At 41.6% G+C, this 23198-nt stretch overlaps 1 protein-coding gene across 1 annotated transcript in view; it reads left to right on the top strand.

The window, feature by feature from the left end:
- ajap1 (adherens junctions associated protein 1) overlaps positions 1 to 23198 on the top strand; it is a 78621-nt gene that overhangs the window by 39722 nt on the left and 15701 nt on the right. Inside the window, exon 2 of the mRNA XM_024384504.2 lies at positions 1278 to 2032. Within this exon, the coding sequence (XP_024240272.1) occupies positions 1278 to 2032 (755 nt within the window). The remainder of the gene's footprint in view (positions 1 to 1277; positions 2033 to 23198) is intronic.

Below are 23198 nucleotides of genomic sequence, written 5' to 3'. Positions count from 1 at the left end.
TTCACTACAATACCCGCTTTGTTCTGCAACGCCTTGGTGCTGACATAAATTGACCAAGGACAATAACGATTAGAGATACCTCATGATGAGGTTGTTCCCTCTGGAATCAAGTTTTGCTTTATCACATGGTGGTCATAGAAGGTTGCACTCAGCAGATCAATTATTCTTTATGTTCTAGTCAGGATTGTGAAATAAGCGAAGGTTTGTGAACAGGGTACAATTTCACAGTTGTTAAAATGTAAAGGTTTTAAATGACTCTTTTTGTTGAGACAATACTAGTATGAATGCAGTTTTAATGACGATGATGACTAAAGTGATACAAAATGTATTCATTTTAATGTAAAAAGGTAGTAGTGGGGCGGTGTCCTGTTTACAGATATCAATAACAACAAAAACCAAATGTTAAAATCTGCCAATACGGCCACCATGCCCTCCCTTGAGACATACCCATATAAGAAAGAGATTTGAAGTCTGTTGTTGATATTTTATAAGCACAAAGTCGCCTCGCTGTGTATGCTTTACGTTTTCATATTCAATATCATATTCACATCAAGCCATGTCTAACTCTGACTTTATATTATATGACATCTTTCAGTGCTCTCTCAGCATAATCAAATTGCCCTTTGGGAATCAAGATGACATTCTATACTACATGATTATGCTGAATATTATGATCAGCTAAAATAGGGCTGACCTTGTCCTTCGACAGTTAATCATGACGGGATTGAAAAAGTAAACCTCTAAAATCAAGGATAAATCCTTGCTGCGTTTGACAGGACATAGCAATAGAGGTTAAAGCCGTAATCTTTGAAAATGAATTACACCATTTATTTTGTGTTTGACCTTTGTAATGTCAGGTGCTCCGCTAAACAAATTATTATCGGAGTTCAATTTGCCAGAGTTGACTTAGTCAGAGAGCAGAAAGTTGCCTGAGAAGCAGGTCAGTGCGGAATACAGATGCAGACCTACACAATGTTACATCGACATACATTTTAGAACAGTTTCATCGTCTAGGTAATTAGATTTCCATCAACATAACTTCAGTGGTGTCAATCTCACAGTTAAAAAGCACTTTGGGATGGTTTTCAAATGTAGATTAGGTCTAGTCCTGAACTAAAAAACATGTTCAATCCATTGAAAGTGCTTTTTAGTCCAGGACTAGGCTGAATCCATGTCTGGGAAACCAACCCTTCATCTACAAAACTACTACTATCCCTTTTGGTTTTTAATGTGAACCAATGCGAAATCTAAAATTTCCTCTGTCCTTTTTTCCCCAGTCAGATGTCGGCTTTACGACCGGGGAGCTGTGTAGGGCTTCGGGTGTGGATCCTCCTGGCCATGACCCACCTCACCCTGGATTTTTCCCTGTGTAGCCCCCTCAGTCAGGGCCTAGGAATCAAGCTCATCCCCAAACCTGTGCCTCGTCCCCGGCCCCGCTCGGCGCCCCTCTGGGATACTCCCAACATGCTCCATTGGAGGACAGTGAGGCCGCTGGCGCGCCGGCTCCTCAACCCCGTCCCACCGCCAGACAATATGGGAGGGCCAGGGCCAAAGTTCAGGGGTCAAAAGCACAGGAGACTGGCACATAAAGGACAGCCATGTAAGGAGTGCTGGTTGAAATACACATCCACCGAGGTGGGGGATTTAGCAGCGGTGCTAGATCTTCCCATGGGGCACAAAACAGATGTGGTGAGGTTGTTACTGAGGGCGAGGAGGCAGCTGAAATGGGACAGCGATGACAAATCTCAGGACGGCAGGACCACGACGGTGGCCGGATATATCGACTGGGGACCCACGGGGACAGAGGACAACTTTGAGAATGGTGAGGGTAAAACGGCGGCCAACTCCACGCTGTCCACCAAGGCCTTGACCACTGCCATGGTCACCACCACCACCACCACCACCACCAAGAGCCCCCAGAGGACTTTCGCAGTGGTGACCACCCCTCACCCCAGAAGGCTGAGCACCACCAAGGCCAGCGTCAGTCTAGGGGAGACTGTCAAACCACCAAAGCCATATGGAGACACATCAGGTAAAACTTCTCTCCTCTGTTTATGATCATGCTATTTTAAAACTCTTTCATTTGTATTCCTATCCTGTTAAGCATTCCACTGTTAAGTGAATAATAGTCCTACTTGAAGGAGTGAAGTTGGATTTGGCTTGTCAAGGCTAGAATAGTCAGAAAGACAGTAGGAGAGTAGGACGTTATTAGGTCGATCTACCAATTCGGTGCCTTTTGAGATGTGTAACTTGGTAAAAAAAAAAAAAATTCTAGCATTCTGTTTCAAGAGGTTTAAATAAAATAATGACTAAAGAAAGTGCCTATTCAGTGAAAAATAAAGTAACAGGGTTGACGATTTCATCTTAAATCAGCCATAAATCTCCTTGTGACTGGGGGAATGGAAGCTTGTTGTGTGCAACAGGCGGTGGCAATTGAATGCAAGCTTTGTGACTTGTTATGCTCAAATGTCCACCACAAAACACCAGAAAATGGCCAATAAGAGTACACTCTTTGAGAAAAATTGATATCTAATCTCTAAAAAGGTTTTTCATTAGTCCCCAAAAGACAACCATTTGAAGAACAATTTTTTGGTTCAAAGTAGAACCCTTTTGGTTCCAGGTGAAACCCTTTTGAGTTCAATGTACATGTACAACCCTCTATGAGAAGGGTTCTACCTGAAACCAAAAAGAGTTCTACCTGGAAACAAAAAGAGTTATCCTATGAGGACAGCTACAGAACCATTTTGGAACCTCTGTGTTGAACAACCTCACCTGCTTTTACACTTTCATTTCACTATAAGATGTTTAATGTTTATTTTGAAAGAAAATAATATTTTAAAAAGGAATAGTTTCACCATAATAAAATGAGAGTTCAGTTCCCGTAACAGGGTTGACCTTAAAATGAGGGACAGACGTAAATTAAATCACTAATCACATGAATAAAAATTATAATATTCAGAAATTACTTTGTCAATGTAACAAAATAACTAGTGCACAAGTTTTACTTAAAATATCAATATCGTTTTGTGGAACAACCCTATTTCTAACTGCGAGAAGCAACATTATGGCATGAAGTGCTGTTGTCTGGGACAGATACAGTGCCTTCAGAAAGTATTCACACCTCTTTAATGTTTCACATTTTGTTGTGTTACAGCCTGAATTTTAAATGGATTACATTTAGATTTTGTGTCACTGATCTACACACAATATCCCATAATGTCAAGGTGGAACTATGATTTTTAGAAATGTTTACAAATTAATACAACATGAAAAGCTGACATTTCTTGAATCAATAAGTATTCAATGATTTTGTTATGGCACGTCTAAATAAATTCAGGAGTAAAAATTACTCACTCTGTGTGCAATAATAGTGTTTAACATGATTTCTATACCCCACACATCTCTGTACCCAACATATACACTTATCTGTAAGGTTACTCAATTGAGCAGTGCATTTTAAACACAGATTTAACCACAAAAACCAGGGAGGTTCGTAAGGAAAGCCACCTATCGATTCATTGGGGGGGCATGGTGCAGCATGGTGCAGTTATTAATTACCCTTTGGATGGTGTACCAATACACCCAGTCACTACAAATACCATATTTTATGGTTGAAATTAACAAAAAGAAATAAATATATGTGCATCACTGTATATACAGTGATATATATCCATTGCATTCGGAAAGTATTTAGACCCCTTGACTCTTAACACATTTTGTTATGTTACAGCCTTCTTCTAAAAAAAAATTCCTCATCAATCTACACACGATACCCATAATGACACATCAAAGACAGGTCTGTAGAATTTGTGCTAATTTATTAAAAATAAAAACAGAAATATCTTATTTACGTAAGTGTTCAGACCCTTTGCTATGAGACTCGAAATTGAGCTCAGGTGCATCCTGTTTCCATTGATCATCCTTGAGATGTTTTTATAAATTGATTGTACATGATTTGGAAAGGCACCCACCTGTCTATATAAAGTCCCACAGTTGACACTGCATGTCAGAGCAAAAACCAAGCCATGAGGTTGAAGGAATTGTCTGTAGAGCTCCGAGACAGGATTGTGTCGAGGCACAGATCTTGTGAAGGGTATAAAAAATGTCTGCAGCATTGAGGGTGCCCAAGAACACAGTGTCCTCCATCATTCTTTAATGGAAGAAGTTTAGAACCACCAAGGCTCTTTCTAGAGCTAGCTGCCCGAGCAATTGGCCACTCTAACAGAGCTCCAGAGTTCCTCTGTAGAGATGGGAGAACCTTCCAGAAGGACAACCATCTCTGCTGCACTCCACCAATCAGACCTTTATGGTAAAGTGGCCAGACGGAAGCCACTCCTCAGTAAAAAGCAAACGACAGCCCACTTGGAGTTTGCCAAAAGGCACCTTAAGGACTCTCATATCATGAGAAACAAGATTCTCTGGTCTGATGAAACCAAGATTGAACACTTTGGCCTGAATGCCAAGTGTCACGTCTGGAGGAAACCTGGCACCATCCCTATGGTGAAGCATGGTGGTGGCAGCATCATACTGTAGGGATGTTTTTAAGTGGCAGGGACTGGGAGACTAGTCAGGATCGAGTGAAAGATGAACAGATCAAGGTACAGAGAGATCCTTGATGAAAGCCTACTCCAGAGCACTTAGGAGCTCAGACTGGGGCAAAGGTTCACTTTCCAACAGGACAACGACCCTATGCACACAGCCAAGACAACGCAGGAGTGGCTTCAGGACAACTCTCTGAATGTCCTTGAGTAGCCCAGCCAGAGCCCGGACTTGAACCTGATTGAACATCTCTGGAGAGACCTGAAAATAGCTGTGCAGTGACGCTCCCAATCCAGCCTGATAGAGTTTAAGAGGATCTGCAGAGAAGAATGGGAGAAACTCTCCAAATACAGGTGTGCCAGGGTTGTTGCGTCATATCCAAGAAGACTCAAGATTGTAATCGCTGCCAGAATTGCTTCAACAAAGTACTGAATAAAGGGTCTGAATACTTGTGTAAATGTTATTTGCAATACATTTGCAAAAATGTATAAAAAACTATTTTTGCTTTGTCATTATGGGGTATTGGGTGTAGATTGATGAGGGGAAAAAAACAATTTATTCAATTTTAGAATAAGGCTGTAACGTAACAAAATGTGGAAAGGGGCCTGAATACTTCCCAATGCGCTGTAGACAGTAGCCTACATGCAATATAGCCTAACAAGTCATTAGATTATCTTTTATAACATACGGTAGGTAAGCCAATAGCCATCTACTAGACATTTATACTGTGCTTTTTACTAAACATCATCAAGTATTACAATAAATGTCAATCCGGGACTGTTAGTGTATTGTAATTGTTTCATTTACTTCTGAATCTCAACCTCTTCAGCCCAGCGGGTGAGTTTATAAATTGTAGTAACAGGTGAATCTGGTGGCAGATTACATTTCATAGACACTGCACTAAAGGCTGGAAAGTCCTGCTTATTTCAATCGCAAAAAAACCCTGTCACTTCTTGGCAGAAAGATACGCATATGCGTGTGGCACCGTCAAACAAATCACAACGCTGGAACTCTATCCGCATCCACATAAACTAGTCCCAGCATCATTCTTTGACAAACACAGAAGCTTGTATATTGAATTCAATAGAAGAAAACAGAGAGCGAGGGAGAGAGTGAGACTGCCAGTTCCTTAATGTAGCCATTGGCTACAGCCAAAACATTAAGGAATGTAGTTAGGCTGTTATAAGGTATTATATAAACCAATGGTCATCTATAAAGAGGGATTACAAAAAAAATGGTAACTGTAATCCGTTACATCACCAGCAAAAATATTGTAATCAGATTACAGATACTTTAGAAAAACTAGATGATTACTTCGACAATTACTTTCAAATTCAGAAAGGATGTTTGCAAAAAAAAATCTTTGACACTTCTCTGTTTTCTCAAAAACATTCAAATCAGCATTGAAAAAGGCGCAAGTTTAAATTTGTTCCACCTGAGAAAGTCTGACCACAAGTCAGAGATCACTATGATGACACAACAAATGTGTTTGATGGATCGAGGGAAAAGGGCAGGAATAGAGTTTTGTAGGCTACAGTCCAAGCTATGTCATTCAATGGTGCGACTGATGTCGGCATCCAAAGATTATCCACCTTGAATAAACGCTTGGAGGTAAGGATGACAGCAGTGGTGAAGTTTACGGCGTTACAGATCTCACTTATTATTGGTATCTACATAGCATTGATGTGAATCACACTGCTCCTCTCTCATTTAGCTATTTGCGCCATATGGACTGTGGTTGTTGTGAATGGCTGTTCACAAATCTAAATGTGTATTTGAATCCAATAATGGTTGAATTCAAGAAGTCTAAGCTGCCTATCATTCGTTTTTGAAACCAGTGGACAGCCAGTGAAAAAGGGCTCTTGCAACAGCTGCATAAAAATCCATAGTCCTAATGGACACATGCCCAAACTTGCACGCTTTGATAGATTTAAAGGGGCAATCTGTAGTTGCTACATCCTGGATGCTGGCCTTCTAGGCAGAGTTTCAAAGAAAAAGCCATATCTCAGACTGGCCAATAAAAATAAAAGACTAAGATGGGCTAAAGAACACAGACACTGGACATTGGAACTCTGCCTAGAAGGCCAGCATCCCAGAGTCGCCTCTTCACTGTTTACATTGAGACTGGTGTTTTGCAGGTACTATTTAATGAAGCTGCCAGTTGAGGACTTGGGAGGTGTCTGTTTCTCAAACTAGACACTCTAATGTACTTGTCCTCTTGCTCAGTTGTGCACCGGGGCATCCCACTCCTCTTTCTATTCTAGTTAGAGTCAGTTTGCATTGTTCTCTGAAGGGAGCAGTACCCAGCGTTGTACGAGATCTTCAGTTTCTTGACAATTTCTTGCATGGAATAGCCTTCATTTCTCAGAACAAGAATAGAGTGACGAGTTTCAGAAGAAAGGTCCTTGTGTCTGGCCAATTTGAGCCTGTAATCGAACACACAAATGCTGATGCTCCAGATACTCAACTAGGCTAAAGAAGGCCAGTTTTATTGCTTCTTTAATCAGACCAACAGTTTTCAGCTGTGCCAACATAATTGCAAAAGGGTTTTCTAATGATCAAATAGCCTTTTAAATGATAAACTTGGATTAGCTAACACAACGTGACATTTGAACACAGGAGTGACTGTTGCTGATAATGGGCCTCTGTACGCCTATGTAGATATTCCATAACAAATCAGCCGTTTCCAGCTACAATAGTCATTTACAAAATTAACAATGTCTACACTATATTTCTGATTAATTTGATGTTATTTTAATGGACAAAAAATAGCTTTTCTTTCAAAAACAAGGACATTTCTAAGTGACCCCAAACTTTTGAACGGTAGTGTGTGTATTTATATACAGTTGAAGTCAGAAGTTTACATACACCTTAGCTAAATACATTTACTCACAATTCCTGACATTTAATCCTAGTAATAATTCCCTGTACCTGTACCCCCTATATATACAGTTGAAGTCAGAAGTTTACATACACCTTAGCCAAATGCATTTAAACTCAGTTTAAATGTCAATCCTAGTAAAAATTCCCTGTCTTAGGTCAGTTAGGATCACCATTTTATTTTAAGAATGGGAAATGTCAGAATAATAGCAGAGAGAATGATTTATTTTAGCTTGTATTTCTTTCATCACATTCCCAGTGGGTCAGAAGTTTACATACACTCAATTAGTATTTGGTAGCATTGCCTTTAAATTGTTTAACTTGGGTCAAACGTTGCGGGTAGCCTTCCACGACATTTCCACAATAAGTTGGGTGAATTTTGGCCCATTCCTCCTCACTGAACTGTTTTAACTGAGTCAAGTTTGAAGGCCTCCTTGCTTACAAACGCTTTTTCAGTCCTGCCCACAAACTTTCTATAGGTTTGAGGTCAGGGCTTTGTGATGGCCACTCCAATACATAGATTTTGTTGTCCTTAAGCCATTGTGCCACAACTTTGGAAGTATGCTAGGGGTCATTGTCCATTTGGAAGACCCATTTGCAACCAAGCTTTAACTTCCTGACTGATGTCTTGAGATGTTGCTTCAATATATCCACATAATTTCCCTGCCTCATGATTCCATCTATTTTGTGAAGTGCACCAGACCCTCTTGCAGCAATTCACCCCCACAACATGATGCTGCCACCCCCGTGCTTCACGGTTGGGATGGTGTTCTTCGGCTTGCAAGCCCCCCCCTTTTTCCTCCAAACATAACAATGGTCATTATGACCAAACAGTTCTATTTTTCTCTCACCAGACCAGAGGACATTTCTCCAAAATGTATGATTTTTGTCCCCATGTGCAATTGCAAACTGTAGTCTGGCTTTTTTATGGTGGTTTTGGAGCAGTGGCTTCTTCTTTGTTGATCGGTCTTTCAGGTTATGTTGATATAGGACTCGTTTTACTGTAGATATAGATACGTTTGTACCTGTTTCCTACAGCATTTTCACAAGGTCCTTTGCTGTTTTTCTGGGATTGATTCGCACTTCTCGCACCAAAGTCCAATCTGTAGGAGACAGAATGCATCTCCTTCCTGACGGTATGGTGGCTGCGTGGTCCCATGGTGTTTATACTTGCGTGCTATTGTTTGTACAGATGAACGTGGTACCTACAGGCGTTTGGAAATTGCTCCAAAGATGAACCAGACATGTGGAGGTCTTGGCTGATTTCTTTTGATCATGATGTCAAGCAAAGAGGCACTGAGTTTGAAGGTAGGCTTTGAAATACATCCAAAGGTACAGCTCCAATTGACTCAAATTATGTAAATTAGCCCAGCAGAATCTTCTAAAGCCATGACATAATTTTCTGGAATTTTTCAAGCTGTTTAAAGTCACAGTCAACTTTGTGTATTTAAACGTCTGACCCACTGGAATTGTGAAACAGTGAGATATAAGTGAAATAAAATGTCTGTAAACAATTGTTGGAAAAATTACTTGTGTCATTGGGATATCACAAAGTAGATATCCCAACCGACTTGCCAAAACTATAGTTTGTTAACAGGACATTTGTGGAGTGGTTGAAAAACAAGTTTTAATGACTCCAACCTAGGTGTATGTAAACAACTGTATATATATATATATATATATATATATATATCAAACGTTTGGACACACCTACTCATTCATTGATTTCTACATTGTAAAATAATAGTGAAGACATCATAACTATGAAATAACACATATGGAATCATGTAGTAACCAAAAAAGTGTTAAACAAATCAAAATATATTTTATATTTGAGATTCTTCAAAGTAGCCACCCTCGATGACAGCTTTGCACATTCTTGGCATTCTCTCAACCAGTTTCACCTGGAATGATTTTCTCAAAGTCTTGAAGGAGTTCCCACATATACTGAGCAGTTGCTACTTTTCCTTCACTCTGCTGTACAACTCATCCCAAAGCATCTCAATTGGGTTTAGGTCATGTGATTGTGGAGGCCAGGTCATCTGATGCAGCACGCCATCACTCTCCTTCTGGTCAAATAGCCCTTATAGAGCCTGGAGGTTTTTGGGGTTATTATCCTGTTAAAAAACAAATGATAGTCTCACTAAGCGCAAACCAGATGGGATGGCGTATCGCTACAGAATGCTGTGGTATCCATGCTGGTTAAGTGTGCCTTGAGTTGTAAATACATCACAGACAGTGTCACCTGCAAAGCACCCCTACACTATCACACCTCCTCTTCCATGCTTCACAGTGGGAACCACACATGCGGAGATCATCCGTTCACCTACTATGCGTGTCACAAAGACACGGCGGTTGGAACCAATAATCTAAAATTTGGACTCATCAGACCAAAGGACAGATTTCCACCGGTCTAATGTCCATTGCTCATGTTTCTTGACCCAAGCAAGTCTCTTCTTCTTATGGTGTCCTTTAGTTGTGGTTTCTTTGCAGCAATTCGACCATGAATGCCTGATGCACGAAGTCTCCTCTTAACAGTTGATGTTGAGATGTGTCTGTTACTTGAACTCTGTGAAGCATTGGGCAGCAATTTCTCTAATGAACTTATCCTCTGCAGCAGAGGTAACTCTGGGTCTTTCTTTCCTGTCGCGGTCCTCATGAGAGCCAGTTTCATCATAGTGCTTGATGTTTTTTTGCGACTGCACTTGAAGAAACTTCCAAAGTTCTGGAAATTTTCTGGATTGACTGTCCTTCTGGATTTTCTGGATTGACTGTCTTAAAGTAATGATGGACAGTCATTTCTCTTCTTGCCATAATATGGACTTGGTCTTTTACCAAATACGGCTGGCTATCTTCTGTATACCACCCCTACCTTGTCACAACCGATTGTCTCAAACGCATTAAGAAGGAAAGAAATTCCACAAATTGACTTTTAACAAGGCACACCTTTTAATTGAAATGCATTCCAGGTGACTACCTTATGAAGCTGGTTGAGAGCATGCCAAGCGTGTGCCAAGCTGTCATCAAGGCAACGGGTAGCTACTTTGAAGAATCTTGAAGAATTTGTTCAACACTTTTTTGTTTACTACATGATTCCACATGTGTTATTTCATAGTTTTGATGTCTTCACTATTATTCTACAATGTAGAAAATAGTAAAAAATTAAGAAAAACCCTGGAATGAATAGGTCTGCCCAAAATTTGGACCAGTACAGTACAAGTAAACACATTACATTACATTTCAAAACACATTTTGTGCCATCAGGCCACTACTCTACTATCATATATCTACAACACAATATCCATGTGTATGTGTGTGTATAGTGCATAGGTTGTTATGTGTGTGTGTATGCGTGTGTGTTTGTCTTTTCACAGTCCTCGCTGTTCCATAAGTTGTCTTTGTTATCTGTTTGTTTAACCTGATGTTACTTCTAGCATGAGTTACTTGATGTGGAATAGAGTTCCATTGTGTCATGGCTCTATGTAGGTCTGTGCGCCTCCCAAGTCTGATCTAGACTTGGGGTCTGTGAAGAGACCTCTGATGACATGTCTTGTGGGATATGCATGGGTGTCGGAGCTGTGTGCTAGTAGTTTAAACAGACAGCTCAGTGCATTCAACATATACAAGTAGTGATGAAGTCAATCTCATCTCCACTTTGAGCCAGGAGAGATTGACATCCATATTATTTATGTTAGCTCTCTGTGTACATTTAAGTCACTCATTGTGACACCTGAACACACAACTGGACAGTAGTCCAGATGTCAAAAAACTAGGGCCTGTAGGACCTGCCTTGTTGATAGCGATGTTAAGAAAGTTGTCGTGTCTTTGGCTATGCCGGATTAAGTGATATGACATGCTATTCTATAAAATCCTTTCTCTGTAGTTACTATTACCTGATTGAGCTAATCATGTAAATGTAATTAATTAGAAAGTCCGGGCACCACAAAATAATATTTATAGAGCAGTTATCTTCCGAATAAACTCTTAAAGACCGAGTAATATTTTACATCAATAGCAGTCAATATTAATCGTCACCTTATTTCAGTCTCATCTGAAAGTTGTAAATTCTTGGTTATCTTCACGAACACTGGCTAACAAGTTTAATCAGCAATACAAAATTGGGTTCAATTATTTATTTACTAAATACCTAACTAATCACACAGAGTTACATATACACAGAATGAATCATACCTTGATTACAAATTACATCATAAAGGAAAACGTCCCAAGCGGAAGGAACAGATATGACAGTTGGTTACACAAAGAAAAGGGGGATTGGTTTGAGTGAAAGAGCGGGAAGAGGGAAGACTGAGGAACAAAGGGAGAAGCGATGTCTCTATCGTAAATACAGTATCTTATGCATTCTTATGCAATAAATATTTACTCTGAGCTGCGCTTCGGTAGGTTGGTGGTAGATGGAAGGCCGTGTTGCCCAACAGAGTCCTTTGAAGAATGTCTCTGCTGGTAAATTAGATACGTTGTAGTAACGTCGTTTAGTGGTAGACGTGATACTCTGTCTGTTCTTTCCTAGCCCACGTTTGCAGCTGCTGTTGCTAACTCAACGGCTAGGATGTATCACTTCTGTAGTGAATAAGAGTTCAAAGTTCATACCATTCGCAACCAAAGCTCACGCTGAGGTTGGCTTCATTCTGTAGTTATTATCTGAACCATTCTGACATCAGACCGTCATCCTCACATCCTCGGAACAGGAGGTTACATTTTCGTCAAGGCTTTATATAGTGGAGGGAGAAGGGTGTGTTTTCACAGTTTAATAACCCATTCTTCATATACTGATTGAGAAGAGCCCTAACCTTTGAAAACCAAATCTTCATTCTAAAATTACATTTAATCTCTTCAAATAATTTTGTATTCAAACATTTAAAAACAACAATTCCATGAATTTAACTACAATGTGCAGACTTTCCACTGCAGAGTTTATGTCATCCTATCATTGATGAGAATGTCTCAGATGACAACCGAACTGACATCATATTCATAAAGTACAAACGCATATGTTCAAGTGGTCGGATTACCAGAATATGGTTCATTTCCCCCCACGTTCTGATGTTCCCAGAATCTCTATGTTAACCAAAGGATTTTCAAATGTCATATCAGTAGGGTAGCTAGAGGAAAAAGGGGGGAGAGGTATTTATGACTGTCATAAACATACCCCCAGGCTAACGTCATGACAAAGTAGAGTAGCGCTTTATTATGCACAGACCTCTCCCCATCTTAGCTACTGTTGCATCAATATGTTTTGACTACGAGAGTTTACAATCCAACGTTACTCCAAGCAGTTTAGTCTCCTCAACTTGCTCAATTTCCACATTATTCATTACAGGATTGAGTTGAGATTTAGGGTTTAGTGAATAATTTGTCCCAAATACAATGGTTTTAGTTTTTTAAATATTTAGGACTACACTGTGCCACCCATTCTGAAAATGACTGCAGCTCTTTGGTAAGTGTTGCAGTGATTTCACTTGCTGTGGTAGCTGACGTGTACAGTGTTGAGTCATCCACATACACAGATAGACACACAGGCTTTACTTAGAACCAGTGGCAGGTCATTAGTAAAGATTGAAAAAAGTAAGGGGCCTAGACAGCTGCCTTGGGGAATGTCTGACTCTTCCTGGATTATGTTGGAGAGGCTTCCATTAAAGAACACCCTCTGTGTGCTGTTAGACAGGTAACTCTCAATCCACAATATAGCAGGGGATTTAAAGCCTTAACACATATGTTTTTCTAGCAGCAGATTATCATCGATAATATCAAAAGCTGCACTGATGTCAAAACAGCTCCCACAATCTGTTTATTCGAACATTCTCTCAGGCAATCATCAGTCATTTGTGTAAGTGCTGTACAGTACATGTTGAATGCCCTTCCCTATAAGTGTGTTTGTTGTTCATTTGTTAACTGTGAAATAGTATTGTATCTGGTCAAACACAATTTTTCCCAGAGTTTACTAAAGCTTGGTAACAGGCTGATTAGTCGGCTGTTTGAGCCAGAAAAGGGTACTTTGCTATTCTTGCGTAGCGGAATGACTTTTGCTTCCCTCCAGGCCTGAGGGCACACACTTTCCTGTCGGCTTAGATTGAATAGATGGCAAATAGTAGTGCCAATATGGTCTGCTATAATCCTGAGTAATTTTCCATTCAAGCTGTCAGACCCAGGTGCCTTGTCATTGTTGATAAGCAACAATAATTGTTTCACCTCTTCCACACTCACTTTATGGAATTCAAAATTACAATACGTGTCTTTCATAATTTGGTGCAGTTATGCATGGCTGTGAGAGTTCAGAATATTTTGTTGCCATGCCTAAATTTGCTAATCTTGCCAATTAAAAAATCATTAAAGAAGTTGGCAATATCAGTGGGTTTTGTGATGAATGAGCCATCTGATTCAATGAATGATGGAGCCGAGTTCGCCATTTTGCCAACATTTCATTTTAGGTGCTTAAAAGCTTTTTACTATCATTCTTTATATCATCCATCTTTGTTTCATAGTACAATTTCCTACTTTTATTAGTCATGCGATTTCTTAATTAACAGTATGTTTGCCAATCACATGTGCAGCTAGACTTATTTGCCATTCCTTTCGCCTCATTCCTCTTGACCATACAATTTTTCAATTCCTCATCAAGGTATTATGAGCCAATGATCTATTAGGCATTTATTCAGTAATCTTTCTTCTTCATCTAATACATGTGTTTATTCATTCACAACTAGAATGCAGTGTTGTCCCCTGGTCTTCTGGTACCAGTGATGTGGGAAAGGATGCTAAGCTTAGCAGAGACAGTGCCGACAGAGATAGCGCCAACAGGATGGTCGCCTCGCTTCAGTTCCTTATGCAGTTATTTGTTTTTTATGTATTATTTCTTACATTGTTAGCCCAGAAAATCTCAAGTGTTATTACATACAGCCAGGAAGAACTATTGGAAATAAAAGCGATGTCAACTTACCAACATTACGACCAGGAATACATCTTTCCCGATGCGGATCCTTTGTCCATCCTGGACATGCAATCTTATCCCAGAGGCCGACCCAAAACAATGTGTTCGACGCAGGAGAGGCTGACGGTGCGGCCTACTGGTCAGACTCAGAAGGCGAGCACACCATCCACCGCTTCCGAGCATATTACTTGCAATGTCCAATCTATAAATAACAAGGTTGACGAAATTAGGGCACGGGTTGCCTTCCAGAGAGACGTCAGAGATTGTAACGTTCTCTGTTTCATGGAAACATGGCTCACTCGGGATATGTTGTCAGAGTCGGTATAGCCACCCGGTTTCTTCACGCATTGCCCTGACAGAAACAAACAGCTCCCTGGTAAGAAGGGCGGGGGTGTATGCCTTATGATTAACAACTCATGGTGTAATCACAACAACATACAGGAACTCAAGTCCTTTTGTTCACCTGACCTAGAATTCCTTACAATCAAATGTCGACTGCATTTTCTTCCAAGAGAATTCTCTTCGATTATAGTCACAACTGTGTATATGCCCCCCGAGCAGATCCCTCGTCAGCCCTGAAAGAACTTCACTGGACTCTATTTAACTGGAAACCATACATCCTGAGGCTGCATTTATTATAGCTGGGGATTTTAACAAAGCTAACCTAAGAACAATACTTCCTAAATTCCATCAGCATATCGAATGCGTGACACAAGCTTGTAGTATTCTGGATAATTGCTACTCAAACTTCCGCGATACATACAAAGCCCTCCCCCGACCTGCCTTCGGCAAGTCTGACCATGACTCCATTTTGTTGCTCCCAGTCTATAGACAGAAACTAAAACAGGAAATGCCCGTGCTCAGGTCAATAAAACGCTGGTCTGACTAATCGGATTCCACGCTTCAAGATTGATTCGATCACGTGGACTGGGATATGTTCTGGATAGCCTCAGACAACAACATTGATGTATACTCTGACTCGGTGAACAAGTTTATTAGCAAGTGCATCGTTGACTACCCTCTGTGACTATTAAATCCTTCCCTAACCAGAAACCGTGGATTGATGGCAGCATTTGCACAAAACTGAAAGTGCGAACTACCACTATTAATCATTGCAAGGCAACCGGAAACATGACCGAATACAAACAGTGCAGCTATTCCCTGCGCAAGGCAATCAAACAAGCAAAGCATCAGTATAGAAACAAAGTAGAGTCGCAATTCAACGGCTCAAACACGTGGCAGGGTCTACAGTCAATCACAGATTACAAAAAGAAAACCCGCCCCGTCGCGGACATCGGCGTCTTGCTCCCAGATAAATTAAACAACTTCTTTGCTCGCTTTGAGGACAATACAGTGCCACTGACACGGCCCTCTGCCAAAGCCTGTGGGCTCTCCTTCTCTGTGGTCAACGTGAGTAAAACATTTAAATGTGTTAACCCTCGCAAGGCTGCCGGCCCAGTCAGCATCCCTAGCCGTGTCCTCAGAGCAGGCGCAGACCAGCTGGCTGGTGTGTTTACGGACATATTCAACCAATCCCTATCCCAGTCTGTTGTCCCCACATGCTTCAAGATGGCCACTATTGTTCCTGTTACCAAGAAAGCTAAGGTAACTAAATGACTATCGCCCCATTGCACTCTGTCATCATGAAGTGCTTTGAGAGACTAGTTAAGGATATCACCTTCACCCTACCTGATAACCTAGACCCACTCCAATTTGCTTACCGCCCCAATAGGTCCACTGACGATGCAATCGCCATCACACTGCACACTGCCCTATCCAATCTGGACAAGAGGAATACCTATGTAAGAATGCTGTTCATTGACTACGCTCAGCAATTAACACCGTATTACCCTCCAAACTCGTCATTAAGCTCGAGACCCTGGGTCTCGACCCCGCCCTGTGCAACTGGGTCTGGAACTTTCTGACGGGCAGCCCCAAGGTGGTGAACGTAGGAAACAACATCTCCACCCCGCTGATCCTCAACACTAGGGCCCCACAAGGGTGCATTCTAAGCCCTCTCCTGTACTCCTTGTTCACCCATGACTGCGTGGCCATGCACGCCTCCAACTCAATCATCAAGTTTGGAGACGACACTACAGCCTGATTACCAACAACGACGAGACGGCCTACAGGGAGGAGGTGAGGGCTCTCGGAGTGTGGTATCAGGAAAATAACCTCACACTCAACGTCAACAAAACAAAGGAGATGATCGTGGACTTCAGGAAACAGCAGAGGGAGCACCCCCCCCCATCCACACCGACTGGACAGTAGTGGAGAAGGTGGAAAGTTTTAAGTTCCTCGGCGTACACATCACGAACAAACTAAAATGGTCCACCCACACAGATAGCGTCGTGAAGAAGGCACAACAGTGCCTCTTCAACCTCAAGAGGCTGAAGAAATTTGGCTTGTCATCTAAAGGCGAGGTCAGTATAGGTGCATCAAATCTTGGACCGAGAGACTGAAAAACAGCTTCTATATTTCAAGGCCATCAGACTGTTAAACAGCCATCACTAACATAGAGAGGCTGCTGCCAACATACAGACTCAAATCTCTGGACACTTAAATAAATTGACTTAATTAAGGTATCACTAGTCACTTTAAATAACGGCACTTTAATAATGTTTACATATCCTACATTACTCATCTCATATGTATACACTGTATTCTACACCATAGTGCATCTTGCCTATGCTGCACTTTGATTTGATTTGAGCTCAGAGGTGAGTGCAGTAGAAGTAGGAAGAAAACAGAGAGACACCGATGTATTGCAAGTTCCTCTATATGTTGGCTCTATATGTTATAGCAATTAACATTTAGGAGTGATAGACAGAATGACAGACAGACAGAAAGAAAGACGGACAGACAGACAAAGCGACAACAGAGGAGCAAAAGGAGAATCACAGACAGACAGAGTGACAGACGAATGACTGGACAGACAGAGAGACAGATTGAGAGACAGACAGAGGGACAGCAGAGAAGTTGCAGAGACAGACTGCACAACAGGGAGGCAACAGAGGCCCAGTTCAAGTGGTGAGTTGTATCTCCAGTGGTGCTTTTACATGCAAAAAATGTGGCAAAGAAATGTACTTTTTGTCCTGAATACAAAGCAATGTTTGGGGCAAATCCAACATGACATATCACTTAGTACCAATTAATATTTGCACGCATGGTGGTGGCTGCATCATGTTACGGGTATGCTTGTCATCGACAACGACAAGGGAGTTTAGAAATAATAATAATAATAATAATAAACGGAATAGAGCTAGGCACTGGTAAAACCCTAGAGGAGAACTTGGTTCAGTCTGCTTTCAAAAGACACTGACATATTCACTTTTCAGCAGGACTTTTACCTAAAACACAATGCCAAATACACACTGGAGTTGCTTATCAAGATGACGGCTTGAAAATCTATGGCAAGACATGAAAATGGTTGTCTAGCAATGGTCAACAACCAACTTGACAGAGCTTGAATAATTTAAAAGAATAATGGGCACATGTTGTACAATCGAGGTGTGCAAAGCTCTTAGAGACTTACCCAGAAAGACTCACAGCTGTAATCACTGCCAAAGGTGATTCTAACTCAGGGGGTTGAATACTTATCTGATCAACATACTGTATATTAGTCTTTTATTTTCGATTATAAATTGGGTGGTTTGAGCCCTGAATGCTGATTAGCTGAGAGCTGTGGTATACCACAGATATGACAAAACAGATTTTTACTCTTCTAATTACATTGGTAACCAGTTTATAATAGCATTAAGGCACAACAATTACAATTAAATCAGTTTTAATCCCACTTTGTAACACAACAACACGTGGAAAAAGTCAAGGGGTGTGAATAGTTCTTGAAGCCACTAAGTAAGAGTGTGGTGAATATGTGTGTAAAAAAAGTGAAATATCATTCAGCGATGAAAGATTACTCCTTTGGACTTATCTAGGGTATTGACTGTGCCCCTCAAAATGATTCAACTATTCGAAGTACATCCTCCCTAACCATCGACCAATTAATATTTTAGCGAAGCTTTCCCGTGAACTGATAGGAGCTGTGATTCAGAGCAAACTGTCTTGTTTTATTCAACAGTTTGCGGTTTCAGAATAGGCTTCTGCCATATTTGAACCTCTGTAGATAGGCCGATTAGTTTATATGCCAATGTGATTTGCAGGTAGAGCATTGTTAAAATGTTCTTACAGCATGGTTGTGGTACCGTGATATGATGAAAAATACATTATATATATACAAATGTATGTGGTCACCCCTTAAAATGAGTGGATTCAGCTATTTCAGCTACACCTGTATAAAATTGAGCACACAGCCATGCAATCTCCATAGACAAACATTGGAAGTAGAATGGCCTTACTGAAGAGCTCAGTGACTTTCAATGTGGCACTGTCATAGGATGCCACCTTTCCAACAAGTCAGTTCAGCAAATTTCTGCCCTGCTAGAGCTTGCCCGGTCAACTGTAAGTGCTGTTATTGTGAAGGTGAAACGTCTAGAAGCAACAACGGCTCAGCGCTGGTAGGCCACACAAGCTCACAGAATGGGACCGCTGAGTGCTGCAGTGCGTAGTGCATAAAAATCGCCTGTCCTCGGATGCAACACTCACTACCGAGTTCCAAACTGCCTATGGAAGCAACATCAGCACAAGAACTGTTCATCCTCTCTCTCAACGTGATGAAGACAAAGGAGATGATTGTGGACAACAGGAAACGGAGGACCGAGCACACCCCTATTCTCATCGACGTGGCTGCAGTGGAGCAGGTTGAGAGCTTCAAGTTCCTTGGTGTCCACATCACCAACAAACTATCATGGTCCAAACACACTAAGACAGTTGTGAAGAGGGCACGACAAAGCCTATTTCTCCTCAGGAGACTGAAAAGATTTGGCATGGGTCCTTAGATCCTCAGATGGTTCTACAGCTGCACCATCAAGAACATCCTGACTGGTTGCATCACTGCCTGGTATGGCAACTGCTTGGCATTCGACCGTAAGGCACTACAGAGGGTAGTGCGTACGGCCCAGTACATCAGTACATCCAAGACCTCTAAATCAGGCGGTGTCAGAGGAAGGCCACCCTGAAAATGGTCAAAGACTCCAGCCACCCTAGTCATAAACTGTTCTCTCTGCTACCACACGGCAAGCGGTACCGGGGTGCCAAGTCTACAATAGGTCCAAAAGGCTTCTTAACAGCTTCTACGCCCAAGCCATAAGACTCCTGAACAGCTAATCAAAGGGCTACCCAGACCCCTCTTTTACACTGCTGCTACTCTCTGTTTATTATCTATGCATAGTCACCTTAACTCTACCTACATGTACATATTACCTCAACGAACCGGTGCCCCCGCACATTGACTCTTTTTCGGTACCCCTTGTATATAGCCTCGCTATTGTTATTTTACTGCTGCTGTTTAAATATTTATAAATTATTTTATTTTCCACTTATCTATTTTGTAGATAAGTGAGTAAGTATTTCAGGTCTACACCTGTTGTACTCTGCGCATGTGACCAATTTAATTTAATGCGATTTTATCAGGAGCTTCATGAAATGGGTTTCCATGGCCGAGCAGCCGCACACAAGCCTAAGATCACTATGCACAATGCCAAACATTGGCTGGATTGGTGTCAAGCTCACCTCCATTGGACTCTGGAGCAGTGGAAACGCATTCTCTGGAGTGATAAATCACACTTCACCATCTGGCAGTCTGACGGATGAGTCTGGGTTTGGCAGATGCCAGGAGAACGCTACTTGCTCCCAATGTATAATGCCAACTGTAGAGTTTGGTCGAGGAGGAATAATGGTCTGAGGCTGTTTTTTATGGTTCAGGCTCCTTAGTTCCAGTGAAGGGAAATCATAACTCTACAGCATACAATTTTTATTTTACCTTTGTTTTACCTTTGTTTTACTAGGCAAGTCAGTTAAGAACAAATTCTTATTTTCAATGACAACCTAGGAACAGTGGATTAACTGCCTGTTCAGGGGCAGAACGACAGATTTGTACCTTGTCAGCTCAGGGATTCGAACTTGCAACCTTTCGGTTACTAGTCCAACGCTCTAACCACTAGGCTACCCTGCCGCCCCAATGACATTCTAGATGAGTGTGTGCTTCCAACTTTGTGGCAACAGTTTGGGGAAGGCCCTTTCATGTTTCAGCATGACATTGCCCACATGCACAAAGCGAGGTCCATACAGAAATGGTCTGTTGAGATCAGTGTGGAAGAACTTAACTGGCCTGCACAGAGCCCTGACCTCAACTCCACTGAACACCTTTGGGATGAATTGTAACTCCAACTGCGAGCCAGGCTTAATCGCCCAACATCAGTGTCCTACCTCACTAATGCTCTTGTGGCTGCAGCAATGTTCCAACATCAGAAGAGTGGAGGCTGATATAGCAGCAAAGGGGGGACCAACTCCATAATAATGCCCATGATTTTGGAATGGGATGTTCGACGAGCATGTAGTTTTGTTCATGTAGTATATTTATATATATATATATATATATATATATATATTTGATTTTATATGTCATAGAATAATGAATACCATCATGATTCAAATAGGTGCCAGTATAATAACCTCTCCCTCAACGTCAACAAAATGAAGGAGTTGATCGTGGACTACAGGAGACAGCAGAGAGAGCATGCCCCCATCCACATCGACAGGACCTCAGTAGAATGTGGGAAAAGCTTCAAGGTCCGTGTGCACATCACTGACAATGTCTTCAACCTCAGGAGGCTGAAGAAATTCGACTTGGACCCTAAAACCCCCTCAAACTTCTACAGATGCACCAATGAAGCATCCTGTTTGGCCGTATCACCACCTGGTACGGCAACTGCACTGTCCGCAACCGCAAGGCTATCCAGAGTGTGGTGCGGTCAGGTCAACACATCACTGTAGGCACACTGCCTGGCAGGAATTTGAAGCTTTTCAACCTCTCCATTGCAGCCCCGACGATGTGGATGTGGTCATGCTCCCTCTGCTGTCTCCTGAAGTCCATGATTAGCTCCTTTATTTTGTTGAGGGAGAGGTTATTTTCCTGACACCACTCCCCTAGGGCCCTCATCTCCTCCCTGTAGGCTGTCTCATCATTTTTGGTAATCAGGCCTACCACTGTTGTGACATCTGCAAATTTGATGATTGAGTTAGAGACGTACGTGGCCACGCAGCCATGGGTAAACAGGGAGTACAGGAAGGGGCTGTGCACGCAGCCTTGTGGGACCCCCGTGTTGAGGATCATCGTAGTGGAGGTGTTGCCTACCTTTACCCCCTGGGGTCGGCCCATCAGGAAGTCCAGGACCGAGAATAGTGTGACAAACAAAAAACATCCAGTCAGCGGCAATCCTGTGGGCAAAAACAACTTGTTGATGAGAGGTTGATGGAGAATGACAAGAATTGTGCAAGTTAGCAGGCAGGCCACAAACATGGCTTAGTACAACAGTAGTGTGCAAAATGGCATCTCGGAATGCACAACTCGTCAGTCCTTGTTACGGATTGGCTATTGCAACAGACGACCATACTGGTTTCCACTCCTATCAGCTAAAACAAGATGAAAGCAACTCCAGTGGGCACGCAATCACCAACACTGGACAATTGAGGAGTGGAAAAACATTGCCTGGGATGATGAATCCCGGTTCCTTTTGTGTCATGCTGATGACAGAGTCAGGATTTGGTGTAAGCAGCATGAGTCCATGAGCCCATCCTGCCTGGTGTCAACAGTACAGGCTGGTGGGGGTGTTGTAAGGGTGTGGGGAATTTTTCCCTGACACATGTTAGGTCTCTTGATACCAATTAAGCAACGTTTCCATGCACAAAGAATTCAGGCTATTCTGGGGGCAAAGCGAGGTTTGATCCGGTACTAGATGGGTGTACCTAATAAACTAAGTGTGTACCCATTGCTTATTGAAAAATATAAATTAAAAATGCCTCATGAGCTTACTTCAACTGTCGTCCCCCATCACAAAATATAAGCTTGTTTTATGCCAATGTTTGTAAACAATGTAAACTTTAACAATCACCGTATAGCCTCAAAACATGCTTAAAACTAGCATTTTGATTTCATGGATGGTCAGTCCTTATATCCAGAGCTCTATCAATGAATTTGAGAGTGGTTACATTTGTCCAGGCCCATCACTCCGTTTTTTTCCAAAACAGTGGCGGGATTATGCTTTGTTATTGTTAGAACTGCAGTTTTCTCACTTAAAGGGGAATTTCTATATTTTATTTTACATACGTTTTAATTTATTTTCAACTTAATATTGTGTTTACGTTCAATCCAGACAATTTTTAAGTTTGTTAGCTGGTTATGTTGCTAGCATAATTTGGAGCATTTAGCAGTGCAAGTGGAAACAGTTGATATCAGCTATCAGTGCATTCAAAAGAATGGGGAAAAATATGTGGAGGAAGAGGCATAAGCCCATCCTTACACAAATTATTTTGAATGCACTGCACATGCATCACAAATCAATATGTCATCTTCCATAAAGATTGAAGATTTCAGATAAGTGTGCCGCTATGTAAATTCACATCCACACTGTGGTCATACTTCATTGTGACTCAGAGAGTTAAGACAGCACACACATAGCATGACATGGAAGACAATACCATAGAGTACAGTTAGGATGATGGAGGACAGGGTGTGCTGTAGATCATTATGCTTTAGTGGTCCTGTGGCCCACCATGTGAAGCAGATGTACAGCTGTGGAGCCTCCAGATGCTGGCTGATTGTTCCCGATGATATTGTGCTAACTCCGCTCTGCTCTCTCAAAGCCGCACAGATGGAGCTGTCAGCTTCATTATGGATATGAGATGATTAAAACTACCGTCCATCTTGCTG

The sequence above is a fragment of the Oncorhynchus tshawytscha genome, linkage group LG22, assembly GCF_018296145.1.
Source record: "Oncorhynchus tshawytscha isolate Ot180627B linkage group LG22, Otsh_v2.0, whole genome shotgun sequence".
Lineage (NCBI taxonomy): Eukaryota > Metazoa > Chordata > Actinopteri > Salmoniformes > Salmonidae > Oncorhynchus > Oncorhynchus tshawytscha.
This window is presented reverse-complemented; position numbering and strand designations above follow the sequence as displayed.